The 20,543-nt window shown below is 37.6% G+C and overlaps 1 protein-coding gene across 1 annotated transcript in view; it reads right to left on the bottom strand.

Moving 5' to 3' along the window:
• The window catches only part of Nae1 (NEDD8 activating enzyme E1 subunit 1), a 29,531-nt gene extending 9,843 nt beyond the window's left edge, over positions 1-19,688 (bottom strand). Inside the window, exons 1-15 of the mRNA XM_090357513.1 lie at positions 19,582-19,688; positions 15,852-15,955; positions 15,657-15,717; positions 13,848-13,878; positions 12,245-12,316; positions 11,947-12,026; positions 10,934-11,043; positions 9,175-9,284; positions 7,158-7,220; positions 6,386-6,449; positions 5,992-6,083; positions 4,020-4,079; positions 3,793-3,926; positions 1,614-1,689; positions 1,098-1,137 (exon numbers count right to left, since the gene is read on the bottom strand). Of these exons, the coding sequence (XP_090213639.1) occupies positions 1,098-1,137; positions 1,614-1,689; positions 3,793-3,926; positions 4,020-4,079; positions 5,992-6,083; positions 6,386-6,449; positions 7,158-7,220; positions 9,175-9,284; positions 10,934-11,043; positions 11,947-12,026; positions 12,245-12,316; positions 13,848-13,878; positions 15,657-15,717; positions 15,852-15,955; positions 19,582-19,634 (1,150 nt within the window). The 5' untranslated portion in view covers positions 19,635-19,688. The remainder of the gene's footprint in view (positions 1-1,097; positions 1,138-1,613; positions 1,690-3,792; positions 3,927-4,019; positions 4,080-5,991; positions 6,084-6,385; positions 6,450-7,157; positions 7,221-9,174; positions 9,285-10,933; positions 11,044-11,946; positions 12,027-12,244; positions 12,317-13,847; positions 13,879-15,656; positions 15,718-15,851; positions 15,956-19,581) is intronic.
• Positions 19,689-20,543: the final 855 nt, after the last annotated feature.

Raw genomic sequence — 20,543 nt, 5'->3', positions numbered from 1 at the left:
CAGAAAACCAAAGTGGTGCTGTGGCACAAAGTGGTAGAGCACTAGCCTTGAGCCTAAGAGCTCAGGGACAGCACTCAGGCTGAGGTTCAAGCCCCATGACTGACCAAAAAATAAAAAAAAGAGGATGAGGTAGAATACTTGCCAGGCAAGTGTGAGGCACTCAGATTAAACCTCAATACTGCCAAGAATTTTTTTTTTTTTTGCCAGTCCTGGACTTAAGCTCCTGAGCACTGTCCTTGGACTTTCTCAAGGCCATTGAGCCTCAGCACCACTTCCGGCTTTTTTCTATGTATGTGGTATCGAGGAATCGAACCCGGGTCTTCGTGCACGCTAGGCAAGCACACTACAAGCACACTACCACTAGGCCAAACTCCCAGCCCCTGCCAAGAAATTTTTTTTGAAAGAAAATTTCTTATTACAGGAATTTTCAAACATGCCTCAAAATAGACAAAATAATCTCAGTACGTAACATCCAGCTAATACCATATAATTCAATGAAACAAATGCAAATACAAAAACAAGGCCCAAGATTAGTGAAACAAAACATTGAAATGAGCCTACACAGGCATTATGGAAAAATCATAAATCAATCTAAAGACAGGGAATGTGCAAAATGCAAACTTCAGGAAAACAGGGGCAGTATAAAGTAAACTTTATGTTGTTTTTTTTTAACATTGCTATAGACATATAGATTCTACCTATATTCTACCCAGTATTAAAATACTCTTTCCATTACTTATTTTAGATGTCTTGACTTTTTGGAGGAAGGCGGTCAATACTGAGATTCCAACTTAGCACTTGGTATTTTACTTTGTCTCTATTTACTGTAAGAAGAAAAATACTACCTACATACCAATGATGTACATCTATACCATTTGAAAATTAAAATTTCTGCCATTAAAATTGAAATTTCTTGGGATGGGCTAGGAATGTGGCTTAGTGGTAGAGTGCTAGGCTAGCATGTATGAGGCACTGAGATTGATTCCCTGGTATCACATAAAATAACTAAATAAAATTAATTAAAAAAACTCTTGGGAATATTTCCTATAGCACATTTTTATCAAGCACAATAAGGAAATTGATTCAAAGGAACTTACAAAGTAATTTTAATTCTTTCTCTGAAATGGACTCTGGTGCCTGTAAAGAGATAAATGCAGAGTTTGCTCCAGTACAAAAGAAACAATGGACAGAGGGTACAGCATAAAGCCAATGGCTATGTGGTGGGGATGCTCTCTAAAAAAGCTGGTAGAACACTTCAAAAATACCTGCTTGTGTGAAACAGGAGGACTATTTTGGGGTAGGAAATGGCAAGAGAGATGGGGAAGGATGAAAGAAGAGTAAGAAGAATAGGACTGAAGTACGTCATAAACATGTATGAAAAGGAGTAATGACACCTGTTAAAATTCCTTCATTTATACAATTAACACATGCTAAAACAAATGAGACACTTTCTTGTAACAGGAGTTCTCACTAGGTAGGTAAGTGAGCATTCACCCTCAAGAAGCAGAGCCAGAGTCACACTCCTCCCCCACCCCCCTCTAGCCTCCTTTCTGGCAGTTTCCCCCAGGCCTATGGAGAGATACACTGGCAGACAAGTGTGCCCAGTAGCTTACCTGGCCAATGGACTGCAGCAGTTTAGCAACATGATTACCCACGGCAGCAGCGTCTTTCTTTGCTTTTTCACGGTAACTGGAAAGGTTACAATGGACAATGTTTTAAACTAGCAAAATTTAAATGATCACCATGAAGCAAGCAAAAAGTTTTTTCATGGCAAACACTGGGTCTAGAAACATATAAAACATAAAGATGGCAGCAAAATGCTGCTGGTGGCACTTTTTGGGTGTTGAAGGATCTTCCCAGTGGCCCACTAAAATCAACAACACCCAACTTAAGCCTACATTCTTACAGATCTACAACCTAGGTTTCTTTTTTTTTCTTTTTTTTTTTTCTTTTTTTTTTTTGTCAGTCCTGGGCCTTTTTGGTTTCGTTTTTGTTTGCTTGTTGTTGTTGTTTTTTTTAAATAAGTATTAATTCAGATATTTTATTTTATTTTATTTATTTTCGCCAGTCCTGGGGCTTGAACTTAGGGCCTGAGTACTGTCCTCAAGGCTTGAGCTCTACCACTTGAGCCACAGCACCACTTCCAGCTTTTTCTTTGTTTGTGGTACTGAGGAATCAAACCCAGGTCTTTGTGCATGCTAGGCAAGCACTATGACCCAGGTTTCTGATAGCAGATCTGAAAAGATACGTCACCAAAGAACATGACTTACCTCCCTGAAGTCAAGTCCATGGAAAGTTACTTCAAAACTGTCCATCCACAAATCCAGGCAAAACTTTTTTTTTTAATCTATTTACGTTTTACCTTCTAAAAATCATTGGTGTTGAAGCTGACTACCTCCCATATAAGTTTGTATTTCTTTCTATTCTCAATTGACTTTTTGAGTGCTTAGTATTTATTTAATCATTCATTTATGCCATTCTGAGGCTTGAACTCAGAGCCTATGTACTCTCCCTTAATTTTTTCACTCAAGGTGGTGCTGTATCACTTGAGCCATAGCTCCATTTCTGGCCTTTTGGTGGTTAATTGGAAGTAATCATCTGTAGACTTTCCTGTCCCAGTGGGCATTGAACTTTGAGCTTCAAATCTCAGCCTCTTCAGTAGCTAGAATTACAGTGATGAGTCAACAACATCCAGCTAGTTTTGATTACTGAAACTCTTAAGACTAGGACAAAGCAAGACTGTTAAACAATGACTAAGATCTCTGTGTGACAATATATATATATATATTTTTTGCCAGTCCTGGGCTTGAGCTCAGGGCCTGAGCACTGTCCTTGGACTTTCTCAAGGCTAGAGCTCTACCACTTGAGTCTCAGCACTACTTCTGGCTTTTTTTTTTCCTATATGTGGTACCGAGGAATCGAACCCGGGTCTTCATGCATGCTAGGCAAGCACTTTAACCACTAGGCCAAACTTCTGGCCCCTCTGTGTGACAATATTTAGCCATGGTAGAAACCATGCCAATAGTCCTGGATTCATCAACACTATGTCCTAAGTACACCAGATAACATCCATAGAGACATATTATTTCACCAGTCCATCTGGGTCAGGCCTGAATAATGAATGTGTGTATATAGTTCCTTTTTTTTTTTTTTTAAAGGTAATAGTCTTTTCATTGGTAAAATGGGGACAGTAATAGCATCCTTCCTAAGGTGGCTGTGAACTGTATTTATATATTAATATACAGAACAGTTTGAAGCACAAAGTGATTAAATGTTAGGTTTTATCTTGAAATATGAAAGAAAACAACAACAACAACAATCTACCTCCAGGGGGTATATGAGAATTCTCTGTACTTTCCACAGTTTGCTTTGAAAGAAAAACAACAACAACAACAAAAACTTTCTACAAAATAAATCTATTATTAGCCTGGTGCTGGTGGATCACGCCTGTAATCTTAGCTACTTAGGATGCTGAGATCTGAGGATCATGGTTCAAAGCTAGCCAGGGCATAAAAGTTCATAAGATTCTTATCTCCAATTAACCATCAGAAAACCAGAAGTGACACTGTGGTTCAAGTGTAGAGCATTAGCCTTGAGCTGAAGAGCTCAGGGACAGCTTCCAGGCCGAGAGTTCAAGCCCCATGACCAAAAATAAATAAGTCTATTATAGAAAAAAACAAAACCTGTTCACTCAATTCTTCAGCTTATTTTTCAAGTAATAAAATTTTCACATCTGATGAAATGTTTATCATTAATGTGTTGTAGGCACGTAGTTTGAAAACAGTGACTTACATGTTTTGCAGTTTTATATATTTGCCTGAATCTGCTATCATATCAGGAATTGTGCCTCGAACAGGCAAATTTCCTTGACCCTCTTTGGCCACAAATTCCTTTAAGGCACGAGCTAAAATCCAAAATGGTGGAGTCTAAAAAAATAAGAAAAATTTACCCTTAGGTGATGATGTTGTATTTTGACCAGAGATAAAAGCAGCATTATTTTTACTTCTTGATATTATTACCTGTTTAGTGATATTTATGCAATGATCATCATTAAATATATCTTCAATACTTCTTGGGATCTAATGAAGGAACATGAAATGTTAACTTAGTATTCAAAGGATTTTCTCAAGTTTACTTTCAATGCTATCTTGTCAAAAAAATTTCTTTCAGAGTATATTGAAGGACCAACTTCTGATTTGTTTAGCTTTATTTATAATCAGAATCTGAGAACAGGTAGGGAAAGACAATGTTACAAAATAAAAATGTTATAAAAGGAAGGAGCACAAACAAGCCATTCTATAGTTATATCTGAAGACCATGACTAAAGGTATTATTACCAAGCCAGATTTTTAGTTTTTCAGGATTTCTATGAAATTCTTAACTAGAGGCTGTTCACAGAAAACCACTCTGACAAAAACTGAATAATTAAATTGTGCTATTTTTACTGCCAGCAAGATCATCATACATTAATAAAAATCATACAAATTAAACACTCTGATTCTGCTATTGTGTGGAAAAGAGAAAGTTCTTGATGATAGAATAACTATTCTCCCTACTTTTACCCTTAGTCCCCTCTATTCTACTTTCCTTATGAGACAAAAAGTAGAAAGCTAGGGGTGACATTGTCCAAAAAAAGAAATGTACTCATTCATTACCTGACTTAAGAAATAATAACCTTTCTGTGTAACACACAATAACAGGTTATTGTTATTGATAATAACAATAAAATTGTATTTAAAAAATAGCAGATTAGCCCAGCACAGTGACTCACGTCTGTAATCCTAGCTACTCAGGAGGCTGAGATCTGAGGATGATGGTTCAAAGCCAGCCCTGGCACTAAAGTCACTAAAGTCCATGAGACTCTTATGTCCAATTAATTACTATAAAAGCGGAAGTGGTGCTGTGACTCCAGGGATGGGGCAGGCCCAGAGATCAAGCCCCATGACCACCAAAAGCAACAACAAAAAATAGCAGATCATTCCACTTCCCTGCTCAGAACTCTCCCATGGCCTTCAGTGTTGTCGTGAACTGGATCCACCTGCTTCTCTAAACTCAAATCTAGTTAAATACATTTCTTTGAGTCTTCCTGATTCCTACCTTAAACTGCCTTCCACACACAGACCTCTTCTCCTCGTCATGGTCTACCCTTAGTTCTAATTTTGTTCATATCGACTGGTACCTTTTATCTTTATTTTACTAGAAACATATTGTTAACTGGAGTAAATTTTATATTCACTAAATACACAGAAATTACATGTATAATATAGTTTGTTTTTAACCATCATTCTAAATAGGACAGAAAATCTTCACAACCCTAGAATACTGATTTGCAAAACATATATTTAAGCACTAAGCAGTGTTTTACTGTATCTTATGTCAACAATTTGCAGTAACAGTTTAAGTGCTTTCCTAATATGAAAAGCAGTATTTTTGCATTTTAATTTATAAGAAAATCTTAACAATATAGCAGATGTGTTATTTCAAAATTCCTCCAAAACTTCACTTGAGGCCAAGTGCCAGTGGCTCACACCTATAATCCTAACTACTCAGGAGGCTGAGAGCTGAGGGTCACAGTTTGAAGCCAGTCCGAGAAGGAAAAGTCCAGGAGACTCTTATCTCCAATTAACCGCCATGGGACCAGCACTCAAAATTCCCAAAACCTCACTTGCTAGAGTTCAACAACAAAACCATAACAAAACAAAAAAATCTGAGTTATCATCTATTTTTTAATTTTTAAATTAGTCAATATTTATTTTTTAAATTTAGACACAGCATCCCCAAATTTCCTGAGTGCAAGGATTACAAGCATACTGTACCACATTGGCTTGTAACTGTTATTTTCTGTAGTAATATATATTTGCCAGTAATACAGATTTTGTGTTATACAGTCACTTCTAATTCTACATTTAGGAAAGATTAACTTACAATTTTCACATCTGAGGACTTTAGAAAACAGCTTTCTTACATGAAGCTTTCAACAAATCATAATACCTGAGTTGTATTTAGTGCTGTGTTCACATTTTTAATAGCTTCTTCAAAATTCTCTTCATCTTCTGGAGCTCCATTCTCATTCTTTAGAATTCCTATTAAGATCAGAAAAAGTTAACATGCAATATTCCTTTTCTTTTGCCTACTTCTGTACCCCCAACATTTATAGAAACATAAGATTATGAAGGGAGGATCAGAATACTGAACTTAAAAAAAATATATGGCTTATTATCCTTCTTAAAACTGCAAAAAGAATAGTTCCTTCACCTCTCCAGAGGAAACGTAAAATAAAACCTCATAATTATAACATGACACAGATATTAAAAGAAACCCAATAAAACCATTTGCTTCAAGGAATTTGCTTCTCAATATAATAGTTAATTACAACTCATATTACCTTGTCTAATCAAATCTCTGAAGTCCTCTTTTTCTTTATAGGTTTTAGGAATTCGTCCATTTGTCTAAATTGGTTAAAAAATTTAAAAATCTAGTTATAAAAAACTCAAAATAAGGAATTGAGTCAAAAGCTTTCCCCACTCTTCACAGGAGATCTCATGATCAAATATAAGCCTCTGTAAAATCAGATGTGTACTTATAGAAAACGAAAAGTAAGCCATTTCTTTATTTTAATTATTATTTTTCCCCCTTAGTCATGAGGCTTGAACTCTGGGCCTGGGTGCTGTCCCTGAGCTCTTCAGCTCAAGGCTAGCACTTTACCATTTTGAGCCACAGCACCACTTTCAGTTTTCTGGTGGTTAATTGGAAATAGTCTCACAGACTTTTGTGTCTGGGCTGGCTGTGAACCATGATCCTTAGATCTTTGTCTCCTGAGTAGTTAGGATTATAAGCATGAGCCATGGCGCCCAGCTTACAGGCCATTTCCTTAGATTCATTTCACACTGCTAGGTTCAGGTGACATTTACTCAAATTTCAGTTAATATAACTATCAGAACTAAAAAAACAAACAAAAAACAGCTTCTACTTGCCCTATACCCCACCCCAGCCCACCCCTATGGGAAAAAAAATTCCATTCTCTTTCAAAGAAATGTTTGTAATAAAAACAGTTGTATACAGATTTTTTTTTATAAAAAGAGAAAGATTGAGAGAGAGAGAGAGAGAGAGAGAGAGAGAGAGAGAGAGAGAGAGAGAGAAAGGAAAAAAGAACATACTTCACTATACCACCGTGCTAAATATTTAGCTACAATCACAATCCATGGAGTATGGCTATGGTCCTGAAAATGAGAGACAAAGCAAAGAAAGTATCAGTTAACATTAATTCTTCACTTTCCAACACATTCAACAATATGATTGGCTCCTAATAAATATGGGCTAATGAGAGGGCAAGAAATTAACTGAGTTAATAAAAATGACTTTAATAGTGTTTTTAAAGTTAGTAGTATCCAAATTTATTTTTAAAATTTTATTGTAAAGGTGATGTACAGAGGGGTTATAGTTACATGAGTCAGATAATGAGTACATTTTTTTTTTTCTAGACCTGGGGCTTGAACTCAGGGCCTAAGCATTGTCCTTGGACATTTTTTACTCAGAGCTAGTGCTCTGGTACTTGAGCCACTGCACCACTTCCAGCCTTTTCTGAGTATGTGAGTACCAAAGGATTTAGCCCAGGGCTTTGTGCATGCCAGGCCAGCACTCTACCACTAGGCTGCCCTCCTGGCCCTACATTTCCTTTTGAACAGTGTCACTCTCTCCCTCATTCTCTCCCCATTTTTTCCCCTCCCTACTTCCTTCTCTTCTGGTATGCAATTTAATCCTGATGTTTCAGATATGTATTACATTTACATTCTATCAGCAAGAAAAGTTTCAGAAACACTACCCAAAACACAGCTCAAATCTCGATTCCAAATGCCAACTGTACATTAAGAAAAGACAATCCTGTTTTTCAATGGACCAAATGTATACCTAGTTTTTTATTTTATTTTATTTCATTTTTGGTCAGTCAGGGGGCTTGAATTCAAGATATGGGTACTGTCCTTGAGCTTTTCTGCTCTACCACTTTGAGCCATAGCTCTATTTCTGGTTTTACAGTGGTTAACTGGAGATAAGAGTCTCACAATGACTTTTCTGCTCTGGCTATCTTTAAACTGTGATCCTAAGTAGCTAGGATTATAGGCATGAGCCACCAGCACAAGGCAAACACATACTTTTTAATTAATATCTAAGTGCAAACAAAATATATGTTCTTTATATAGTCTGATATAAACATTACATGCATAATGAAATTTATAGTTGCTTTAGTAATTTTCATTCTTTTTTGTGTTTGTTTCTGAGTCTGAGTCCTACTCTGTAACCAAGTTTAGCCTTGAATTTGTTATGTAATCCAAGCAAACCTTGAACTCTTGATCATCCTGCCTCGGCTTCCTAAGTGGTAAGGTTACAGAAATATACTATCACACACTCAGCTGCTTTGGTAATTTTCAAACACTAAAAATAAGTTTCAAGAAGATCAATTTTCATAAACATCCACCACAAATTCATTTTTTGTGTATGTGTATATGGGTTTGTTTGATTTTACTGGGAAAGAATGGGAATTTGGACAAGATCTCATTTTGTTACCTATGCTATCCTGAAATTCCAGATCCTCCTGCCTCAAACTCCTTAGTGCTAGGATCAGAGGCATGTATCAGCATACCCAGCTAAAATTCAAATTATTCAAACATACTTAAAAAGTACATTTGTTTGTTTAAGCTTGTGGAATATATTAATTAATACTCAATGTCTGCACTTGGGTATTAAAGTTTAGTTTATATACTTTTATTCAATTAAAAAGTTCTTAAGTTTGGGGAAAATTTAATTGGAGGTGTTGCTCAAATGAGTTTCTGCCTAATAAGCACAAAGTCTTTAGTTCAAACTCCAGTATTACTACACACACACACGCAAAAGTAAGATGTTACATCATGTGATCTTGATGACAAGAATATTATGGGGATTTCTTACATTGGTACAATTAACACCTTAGGTTAAAAGCACACGTTTGTGTCAGATGTGATGGCACATGCCTCAATCTCAGTACTTGGAAAGCTGAAGCAATAAGATTAGGAGTCCAGGGCCAGTCTATCCAGGCTACAATCTGAGTCTGAGGCCAGCCTGGACTATAGTGAGACTATACCTCAAAAGGGAAATCCTGAAATCTTGAAAATCTCTATGAAAGGCTCCACACACACCAACCTTTTTTTCCATATGATCCAAATCATAAGACTGAAAATGTTCTTTCAGCTCAGGAAATGGTTTATCCAGTCGTAGATCTTCTAATACATTATCTGGATGAGATTCTATTACTGTAAAATAAGTCACCCCAAAAGATAAACTCAATTCTTTAACAATGCTGAAGCAATACATTACACTATAGGAAATAAGGAAATTTTTCATTTTTAAATAGTCACAAAGATTTTTTTCATTATGTTAAAAATGTAAAATTTATATATACATGAATCTTAAATGAACCAAAAGGATTTGCTTGTTTGCTTTATGAAATAATGTCTGGCTCTACAGCTCAAGATGACCTTGAATTCTGAATCCTGGAACACCTCCTAAGTACTAAGATTACAAGTACACATCAATACATTTGGTTCACTATAAGTTTAATAAAAGCAAAATCAAGACTCACTTAGAAGACAATTTGTTTTCGTAATTGAAAAAGCTTAAAACTGACAAAATGTATGTGCAGATGACACCTGATAACCTACCTTCCTCTTGTGATCTTCAACAGTAGACAGCATCACTGTCTACCTAGTTTTTCCCTTAGAAACCCAAGGGCCATCCAGTATTTTTGCTTCCTTTACCTCCAACATCAATTACCTCCCCACTTTCTGAACTAACTCCTCTCCACGTGGATTATAAGACAATACATGGTTTTAGTCAACATTTAGAACAAGGCACAATTTAGCCACTTACTAGCTATGTGACCTTCTCTGTGCCTCAGTATCATCTGTGAAAAGCAGATACATTATCTACCTGATGCAGGTTTTATAAAGAGTTAATGAAATAATATAAACACAGCTAGCAATGTTTACCTTCACTATTATCTATCTCCTCTTCCCATATTCCCTATACCATAAAATCTTCCCTAAGGAGGAAGCTCTTATTCTTTTTCCCTTACCTAGACCACTGGAAATCTACTAACATCAACCCCTACCTCCAATCTTTGCCCCTTCAAGTCCATTTACTCTCCTCTCAACTTCAGAATAATCCATCTAAAATGAAAATTCATTCTGTCATTCTCCCACAGAAACCTCTTAAATAGCCCATTACTACCTACCAGAAACTTACTCAACCTAGCTGACAATACAGACATCATTCCTTGGTGATGCTGTCAATATTAATGGCCATCCCTACACTAACAGAGCACCTGGCTCAGGACAAAAACGTTTCTTAAGTAAATAAAGACAACTGTATGACTATTGAATAGAAACTTATGAAATCCTGAGTAAAATTTCATAGGTAAAAAGCTATCCCTTTAACAACTCCGAGCTGATGCAGGTCTGCCCATGAAGACACTGCTTCCTTTAGAACAGTATAGTATCTGAGTAAATGGGTTGCTAGCTGTGTCAAACTACATATGAACTGAGGAATGAGAGGGTCTGCATGAGAAAGATAAAGGATTGGAGATGGATATGTTGGTATGTGTCAGTGTGACCAACATTACTCTCCTGTGGTAACCATACAGGACATGTATAGGCTAGTGGAGAAAAGACTCTAACTTTTAATCTGCATAGTTGCTGGGTCTCCTAATAAAATGAAGATAGAAAAAAAAGGATGAAGCTATAACAGATATCTGTTATATTTCTGCTTTATATTTTTCTATGTAAGAAAATAATAAACTCAGGTCTGAGTCTATAACTAGGTATATGTAGTTATATATTTTGCTTTATAGTTTAAAACTGACTTCCTAAAATTATAGAAAGTCCCAAGTGTGAAACAGTTCTACCTGGATGTTCTTTTATAATGATCCTCATATAACCAACCAGTCCATATGTCCTGCAGACCAAAAGAGGGATTTGGGAATTCCAGAGGACATCTGCTAAATGTAGTAATGTACTATAAAAGAAAATAAGAAAAGAATATAAGCAAAATGCACATAAGCCAAACATAAAACATGCCAAACATGAAAACATACTTTTAAACAGAGCAACATTCTTACTAATAAATATAACGATATACCCATTGTACTTATATAACCCTTATATAATTTATAAATCCCTAAACACTTTCACAAGGCTTTGGTCTTTAAAAAGATATTATCTTTTTGGGGAAAAAAAGGGAGGGGGGATATCAAACCCTAGTCTATTGTATTAGGAAGAATGTTTAAAAAAAAAACTTGATATAGATTTCCATAAGAAAAAATATATTTACAAAACACATGTATACACCTCCAAGTAACTCCTATAGCCAATCCTAACTAGATTTTCCCCCCATTTTATTAGTATCAATGATTTGTTAAAGGGGGTTTGTTTAATTCTGACATGTCCACATATGCAAATAATGTACTTTGATCAGGCTCTCCCCTGGTCACTCTCCTCATCCCCTCTTTTTTCCTCCCAGGCCAATCTCAACGAGACCATATTCACCTTCTCTGTTCACCCTTCTCCCTCCTACTAAGATCTACACCCTGGATGGGATTTGTTTTATATTCTGTTCATTTTTAAAGTATATGTTAATCATTCAAGGTGTTCCACCAGGGTCCTTCACACATGCATATAGAGTATTTAAATCAGATTGATTAAATAACCCATGTTTTGTTTAACTGCTATAAATCTATCCCAAAAATTTATGCATCAATATTTATTTCTTCTGCATCTTTTCAGTTCTAATCCAAGAGCTTCAAATGGAAGGTTTCTAGGAAATCTTTAAAACTTTAAAACCTGCTTTTACAGTGAGAATAAAAGTACACAAATCAAGTAAGATGAAAACTTCTTAAAATATGTGAACATCAAAATTTACCTTTCAGGAAGCTGAGTTGCAACCACAACAGTAAATCTACAGAAAAATGAAGGATCATTTTCTAGAAGGTTTTCTGGACTCTATATAGGAAAAGAGGGGGAAAAAAATTGAACAAGTTCACAATCATATCAAACGTGATAGAAAGGTAAGCTATTTAAAAATGTTTAAAAAGGTAACAAATTCAATTCCCACTAAGTAAAAATGACACAAAGATACAAAATTCTAAGTTTCTAAGGTTTTTGAATTATTATAAAATTTTATCTTATCACAGAAATAATAATGTGTATATGCATTATACCTCTTCCACAAAACTTCCAGAGACATCATTATTTAGTTCTTGTAAGAATTCCATGGCAGCTTGAGCTCGGTTCTTTTGAAAAACAAAGCATTTGACTTGATTAGAAATACTTGACTACTATGTAAACCCAAAATTTACAGACAAGAAAAACTTACTATGAAACTACCCAAATTTCATGCATAGATAAGACAACCCTACACCCCAGTGTTTAAACTGAGGTTCAATTACAATGTCACTTAAAAAGAAGCAAAACCATCATTACCAGAGTTCTAAAATAACCACACTATTTTCTCTTATTTTTCTGATTAGACAAATATATAAAAATCCTGGGTAACAGACAGGGATATCCTGGACACACTCTAACCTCCCACATCTACAATCCTCTATAAAAATAGTCGATCACTAAAAAGTAATTGCCATTTCCACTCAGAATATTTTAGTAAGTTCATGAACATGGATCTGTTAAGAACCTTTTCAATGGGGACAAAAACATGAGAAGGGGCATCAATGTGTGAGAAGTGATGCATACTACTATCTGGCAAATGTAACTGTAACCCCTCTATACCTTACAATAAAAAAAAAAGAACCTTTTCATTTTTTACATAAGGTCTCTCTGTGTTGTTCAGACTATCTTGGAACTTGCAATCTCCCAGCCTCAATCTCCAGAGTGCTAAACTACAGGCATGAACCACGACACTAGAGCTTTACACACATTATGTAAGTTCTACTACCAAGCTACAACCCAAGCCCTAAGTATTTTTTATTGGAAAAATAGAAATATTTTTCTGGATAAGTTCAATTAAAAATGCTAACCAGAATATTCCATCCTCTTTGTGGGGGGGGGAACCGGGGGGGGGCGGTCCTGGGCTTGAGCTCAGGGCCTGAGCACTGTCCTTGGACTTTCCCAAGGCTAGAGCTCTACTACTTGAGCCACAGCACCACTTCCAGCTTTTTTTCTATATATGTGGTACTGAGGAATTAAACTGAGTCTTGGTGCATGCTAGGCAAGCACTCTACTAGGCTAAACTTGTGGTCTTGGGAGAATATCCCATCCTCTTAACATTAATGTTACTCAAGACTAATAGTGTGAAATCATACAGTTCCAAATTCTTTTTTATTTTTGTTTTTAGTGCCAGTTCTGAGGCTTGAATTTAGGGCCCTGAACTTTTTTGCTCAATCAAGGCTGGCATACTACCACCTAAGCCACAGCTCCACTTCAGGCTTTTTTGGTGCTTAATTGTGGATAATGGTCTCATAAACTTCCCCACCCAGGCTGACTTGGAACCACCATTCTCAGATTTCATCCTGAATACAGATAGCTAGGATTACAGGCATGAGCCATCAGCACCCAGCCTAAATTCTTAAACTACCAATTGTATAAAGATTTATCTGATTGGAAAAGATTATCTAATTGGGGCTGAAAGGGTAACTCAAGTATCTACCTAGCAAACATGAAGTCCTGAAAAAGAATAAAGAAAGAAAGAAAGAAAGAAGGAAAAAAGAAAGAAAGAAAGTTTTCCCCAAAGAATAAACTCTTTAGGTAATGAAGACACAGTAGCATTTATTAGATGCTCATACACAAACATATTCTTAAGCAGATTACCTTGCCAATACTGCTTCTTTGAAGGAAAAAACTAAAATGGAAAAAATGGGGAAAAAAAAGTAAAGTTTATGTGGCTAGAGAGGAAAAACTGTTATAATATACACATTATTCATAGTATAAAATGAACTCTACTTTGCTAATAGATTATATGAGCTTTAGCTAGCAAATCAATGCTTTCCAAGATAAGCACCACAGAATACAAATTTCATTATACTCTCAAGTACTCTGAAAGAAAAGAGTTCCAAGCTAAAAACAAACACCATATGAGAACTTCTTTTTGGAAAATTATATGATATCACATAGTATACATAATAGTAAAGTTTTAAAGAAATTTTAGCTTCATTTGACCCTTTTCCCAAACTCATTTGACTATGGAACCTATTGGCCCATTAAATAGCTATTAAAATTACCCAGAACCAGTTTTCTGCTGGCCACCATTGGGAAATGCTGTAGTAGAACTGTTTTTCTAAAAAAAAGTATTCAATGTCCTCCCATACATACTCCACATACATACTTCTTGTATCTGTCCCAAGGCACAGATACAAGGCTACTGATGAGAGTTGGGTGGTATTTTGTGGCAGAAGCACCTAGCTTGAAAAAAGAAACCTATTCTTTTCTTTTTTTCTCTTTTGCTAGTCCTGGGGCTTGAACTGAGGGCCTGAGCACTGTCCTTGGGCTTTCTCAAGGCTAGCATTTTACCACATGAACCACAACATCATTTCTAGTTTTTGTTGTTGGTTGTTTTTTTTTTTTTGCCAATCCTGGGGCTTGCACTCAGGGCCTGACCAATGTCTTTGAGCTTTCTCAAGGTTAGAGTTCTACCACTTGAGCCACAGCACCATTTCTGCCTTTTTCTGTGTGTGTGGCACTGAAGAATCAAATCCAGGTTTTTGTGCATGCTAGGCAAGCATTCTACCACTGGGCCAAACTCCCAGCCCCACTTCTAGCTTTTTATGTGTATGTGGTACCAAGCAATCGAACCCAGGGCTTTATGAATGCTAGGCAAGCACTCTACCACTAGGCCATGCTCCCAGCTCCAAGAAACTTATTTACTACATCTTGATATAATCCATCAAGTAAACAAACAAGTTGTGTGTATGCGTATGTGTGTGTGTGTGTGTCTGTTAACAGATACCAATGAAAAAACTGCACTGTGAGCAACAGTAATGTGTATTAACAACCGTAGGGGGGAAAAAGCATTGAAACTACAGATGGACTAAATTTTGGTTTTCCTTGTATTTATTTGTTTTTATTGAAAAATACAATGAGATCCCAGACTCCAAATTATTTAACTGAGGAATTCACAGAGAAATCTAAATATGACCATTTGCAAAGAATTTATAAAACAGCATTTTTATAAGAATACTATAATGATATATGTGTGTGTGTGTGTGTGTGTGTGTGTGTGTGTGTATATATATATATATATGGACTAAGCTTAGAACATACCATTAACAAAAATACTATTTGTTTTTTATAATCCCCAATACATTTATTGTTATTATAACATATAGGAATCAGTACAATGAACTAGAAAGCACTTAAATTTTACATATAAGGAATGAGTATTCCTTTATATGAATAATAGAAAGTGATGGGTACCATCTATTAATGACCTACTTGCTAGGCACTGAGCTAGCACTTTACCTGTTATTAATCCATTTCCTCCTCTCCATTATTCTAAACATAGATGATTTCCACCACTGATTCAAGTCCTAATTAAAGAGCTAAAGTTAAGATTCAGGCCTCATTCTTTCATGACAGTGTACTGCTTTCTCTAACATGTACATATTTTAAAACACAACATACTTGTTTCCAGCATCTTCTCCACTGACTTGATTCCTATCAATAATTGTAAATGATCCAATACCTGGGAGACAAAAATAGTAAGTCAAGAATATTTATATATATATATATATTGCAGAATATATATATATATATATATTGCAGATCAGAAACTTAAAGAAATCAAATTAGAATGCAATTACCAAACTAACTCATTACCTGGTAGTACCAAGTTTTTAAGAATTTCAGTTCCTGTAGCTGTTGCATTTATTAAGCAAACGTGAGCAGATTCCAAAGCTTCTTGACCATGGTCACCCCACAACCTATAAGACATAAAGTCAACATTTTTCAAACCATCACAAAACTTTAACCATTTTGAATGATCATCTTTGATCTTTAAGGTATTCTTGCATAGAATAAGTCATAGAATAATTTTAGAAAACATGTAAGACACAAACTGATATTACTGAGGTAATTTATGATGGAATAACCAAAGACTGAAACAGATTATACTATGCATAGTTTTGTCAGAATCATCAAGTCAGAACTAGAAACTTGGGTCTTCCAGCTCGCTGTCCATTGTTTGTTTGTTTGTTTGTTTTTTTGCCAGTCCTAAGGCTTGAACTTAGATTAGACCTAGGCTCTATCCCAGAGTCTCTCTGTGTTCAAGGCTAGTGCTCTACCACTTGAACCACAGTGCTATTTCCAGCTTTTTCTATTTTTGTGGTACAGAGGAATAGAACCAAGGGCATCAAGCATGCTTAGCAAGCACTCTACCACTAAGCCACACTCCCAGCCCCTGTCCATTACTCTTACTTCACACAACACAAAATCCACAGACTTTAATCAATATTAAAGAAGTGTCCTAGCCAGGTATGGAGGATAAAATGTGTCTCAAGTCCTAGTTACTCAAGAAGCTGACATAAGATCCCTTAAGCCAAGTTCAGAACCAGCCTGGGAAATGTATTAAGACCTTTATCTCTTAAACAAAACAAACAAACAGACTAACAAGTAAATAAGAGCTGAGTGCTGGTGGCTTATGCTTGTTAACCTAGCTACTCAGGAGGCTGAGCTCTAAGAACTGAAGTTCAAAGCAAACCCAGGCTGGAATCCTTAAGACTCTTATCTTCAAATAACAAACAAAATCCAGAAGTGGAAGTTTGACTCAAGTGATAGAATACCAGCATTGAGCAGTAAACCCAAGCAAGAAAGCAAGGCCCTGAGTTCAAGCATACATAAAAGAATAAAAAAATAGAAAAAGGAAATGACAGAGAATAAAATATAATAAATAAAATACATGTCTATCCAGTCTTATTTCTTCTAAATTATGTGTAGTCAGTGCATTTAAGATCTTGAGATAGAAGTTATCATGGTGCCATCTGCAAGAATAAGCAAAAGCTATACCAAGGACAATGAAAAGCTCTATGAGGACTTCTACAGAATTGCGGGAGAACATACCTAATGAACACTCCAATAGCATGATTAACAGATGCAGTATACTTTAACAAAAACAGGTTAATTAAACAGACAATCACACATTTCTGGGGCACCCTGCTAACTTCACCAAAACAAACAAACAAAAAACCACTACTAATTTATCTTTTCTTGTCAGTTTAGGAATTATATAAGAAAATGCCATAGACAGAACTTTCTAAGTTCTGGACTTGGAAAAACACTGATGTGCTTTCTCTGTCTAATTTGAAGCAGATCTGATATAGTGCACATCACAATCAACTACCTCATTTGTTTTTGTTTTTTACTTGCTGAACATCTATCTTTCACTTTAAGCTGCGCAAAGGCCCAGGAGACACTACCTCAGTACCACGTTCACAATCTCAAGTGTCTGGCTCAGGGCCATGTCCAGGGTAGATCACTAAACAGCTGTCAAATGAGTAGAGGCATAGCCTAGGAGAACCAGATGGACTGGAAACATCTTTTTCCCATGAAAGTAGGGCAGAGTTGTATTTGGTTGATAAAAGTTTGGGTACTTGGAGAATGAGTCTAAGAACATTGGTACATCTCCAGATAACATATTTCAAGATATGAGTCAAGCAAGAAAGCAATCCTCTCTCATCTTTTGCTGGCCTAATAGCCAGGGCTTTAATGACTGCTACCTGACCACACAACTTGGCTTGATTTTCTCTGTCTTTCAAGCTAATACCCAGTTCTCTTTGTGAAAGGTTAAGTTGGTTTCCTAATGGGACAGACTCAGTAAAAAACTTTTCTGTTGCTTAGTAAAAATGTCTTCTCAGTTTGGTGGCATATGGTTATATCTGCATTTAAAACTCCAAGAACTTATACATTATTTGACAAAGGATGCCTTGAAGCTTGAGAACAGCAATGTAAATGAGTAACATCCCTGAAAAAGTCAGGGGGTCTGAGTTTAAAATATGTGGTATGATGATACATACCTGTAATTTCAGGTCCTGGGGAAGCCAAGGTACTAAAATCAAAGCCTGAGAACTATCCTAAGCCAAAGCCAGACTCTATCTGAAAAATAAACTAAAGTAAAAAGGTCTGGGAACATGCATGTCTTAACTAACAAAGTGCTTTCCTAGCAAGAGTAAGGCCCTGAGTTCAAACTCCAGTGCTGCCTAACAAAACAAAACACAACAAAAAAGGAATCATGGAGCTTTGAGTAAATTACCTAACATGGAAGTTTGGGTAAATCACTTAACTTCTCCAAGACTGTTTCCCTATCTGTAAAGCACAGGAATGTCTACTCTCAGAACTAAGTGCCCAATGTCCTAATACAGGACTAGATAGACTAAAGGGAGAAATGGAAGATCTGGTCCTGAAGGACGTGTAACTTCTCTTGGCTTGGCAGCCAGCTGACCCCGCACATAAAAGATGCTCAAATATATAAGGAATGAAGAACAAAAGAGAGGAGTGGCAGAGGATCCGTCTGGTGGTTTAGATCAGCAGTATTAAGGCAGCCACCGATCACAAGTGGCAACCGAGCACTAGAAGTCAGGCTAGCATTAAGATTTGCTAGCCAGGTAGAGAAGGCTGCTGCTGCTACGACTACAACCTCTAGCTTGAGATACAGAGGATAAAGATTCCAGAGCCAGGAAAAATGCAGAAACGGTGATCTCTAAAATAACCAGCAAAAGGCGCGGCTCGAGTGGTAAAGAGTATGAGCTTAGTGAGCTTGTACTCACTTTACAAACCCAGTCCTATAAAAAAAAAAAAAAATTGTGCTGTAAGATTTCTACGACCACATGAAAAGAGGCAACAATCTCCAAACGTGGTAACTTTTTCTATCGATTCCATTCACGAGTACTATTTTGGACGCATTGGGTTCAATAAACTACGTTAGCAAAAAAACTAATTTCATGTTGCTTTAAAAAAAAAAGAAATTTGGAGGGATGGGGTTCCTTTTTCTCTTTTGAAGGGGCCTCATCATGTACCCCTTAGGGTGGCCTGGCATTGGCGATCGTCCTGCCTGGGCCTCCCAGGTGCTGGGATCCGGAGGTGCACCACCACCCCCAGCTTCCACTTCACTTTTTCTTTTTTCAAGACGGCTCCTACGCAAGGTATACTTACGCCCGTACGTGGCACGGCACTTCCACTGGGCAGCGCTGGCTTAGGAACAATACTGGCCCCTGAGGGCCGCGGTCTGTGGCCGGGATGGGATCCTCGGGATCTTCTCTCCCCACCCCCCCATCTTGTGAACCAAGGGTCCAAGTGCAGCCAGGCGGGGCTGGGACAGACTCTTGAGAACCGCGCCCCTCGTGGGAAGGGGATCCTCGACCCTTGCAGAGCACAGTGGCCCGGGGCCGAAGCCCAGAGCGTCAGCTCTCCACGCCCCGCACTGCGCGGGACGGCCCGGCCCGGCCCGGCGAGAGGCCTGAAGGGAGGCCCGCCACGCCGCCCGAGCGCTCAGGCCCATCCAAAGCGCGGGCCAGCCTGCTGTCCCTCCCGCCAGGCTCCGGGAGTCCCGGCTCACCTCAGCTGCCGGTCGTACTTCTGCTCCTTGAGCAGCTTCCCCGGCTGCGCCATGGCCGCGCCCGCCGCGCGAACACTGAGCCGCCGCCAAGCGCCGCCACCAGGATCCGTGAGTGCGCAGGCGCACTGGACGGCCCTTCGCTTCCTGCGATCGCCTGCAGGAGGCGCCGCCGCCGCTCTGCGCACGCGTCATCCGGACGCCCGAGAAGCCCCCCCCCCACCCCGCCACAGCTGGAAACTCGGCTTGAATTCGTTGTCCTCGTTTGCCTGTATTTCCCCCGACATCCTGTAGGCTCTGCCTGTGCAGCAGGTGTCAGGAATTTCGGGCTTTAGAACCAGGCCGACTTTGAGAATTGCTCTTTCCTGTTCAAATCTTGTTTGCTCACCTGCGCAATGGGAATACCTTCAGAGAGAGTTTGGGAACCTTAAATGAAAAGGGAAATACACACAGGGTCAGAAAAACATTGTATGAATAACTTTCATTTTAATAATTGTTATTTTGCAACCATTTCTTGCTGTCTTGTCACAACCTGATTTAAACCCTGGCCTGAAAACACAATAGAAACCCTAATCTTTCAGATGATCAGTGTTGTGGAGACATATCACAGGCACAAATGCAGAAAAAAAATGAATTAATTATCCTTCAGGAAGACTCATTTTTAACTAAATTAAGAAAAAAATCCTCTGCTACCCTATAATGTAAAGAAGGGTAAAAGGTTATTGTTCATGAGGATACTCATGCTATTAAACAATGCTGAAGATCACTTTACCCTCCCCATAACACCAGCATAGAATGTGCACATGTTCACCTAGCTCTGGGATCAAAAATATTATGGTGGTAAGCTCACATGATGTATCTTTTCTATGAACATCACGGAAATTATCAGTCACCACATTTTTTAAAGCTAGAAAACCAGGTGCTAACACTGCCAACAACTTACAATATCAATTCACACTGTAAAA

This window comes from Megascapheus bottae, chromosome 24, assembly GCF_031878675.1.
Source record: "Megascapheus bottae isolate mThoBot1 chromosome 24, mThoBot2.hap1, whole genome shotgun sequence".
NCBI lineage: Eukaryota > Metazoa > Chordata > Mammalia > Rodentia > Geomyidae > Megascapheus > Megascapheus bottae.
Note: the sequence above shows the minus strand (reverse complement) of the source record. Positions and strands in the feature narration are given on the sequence as shown.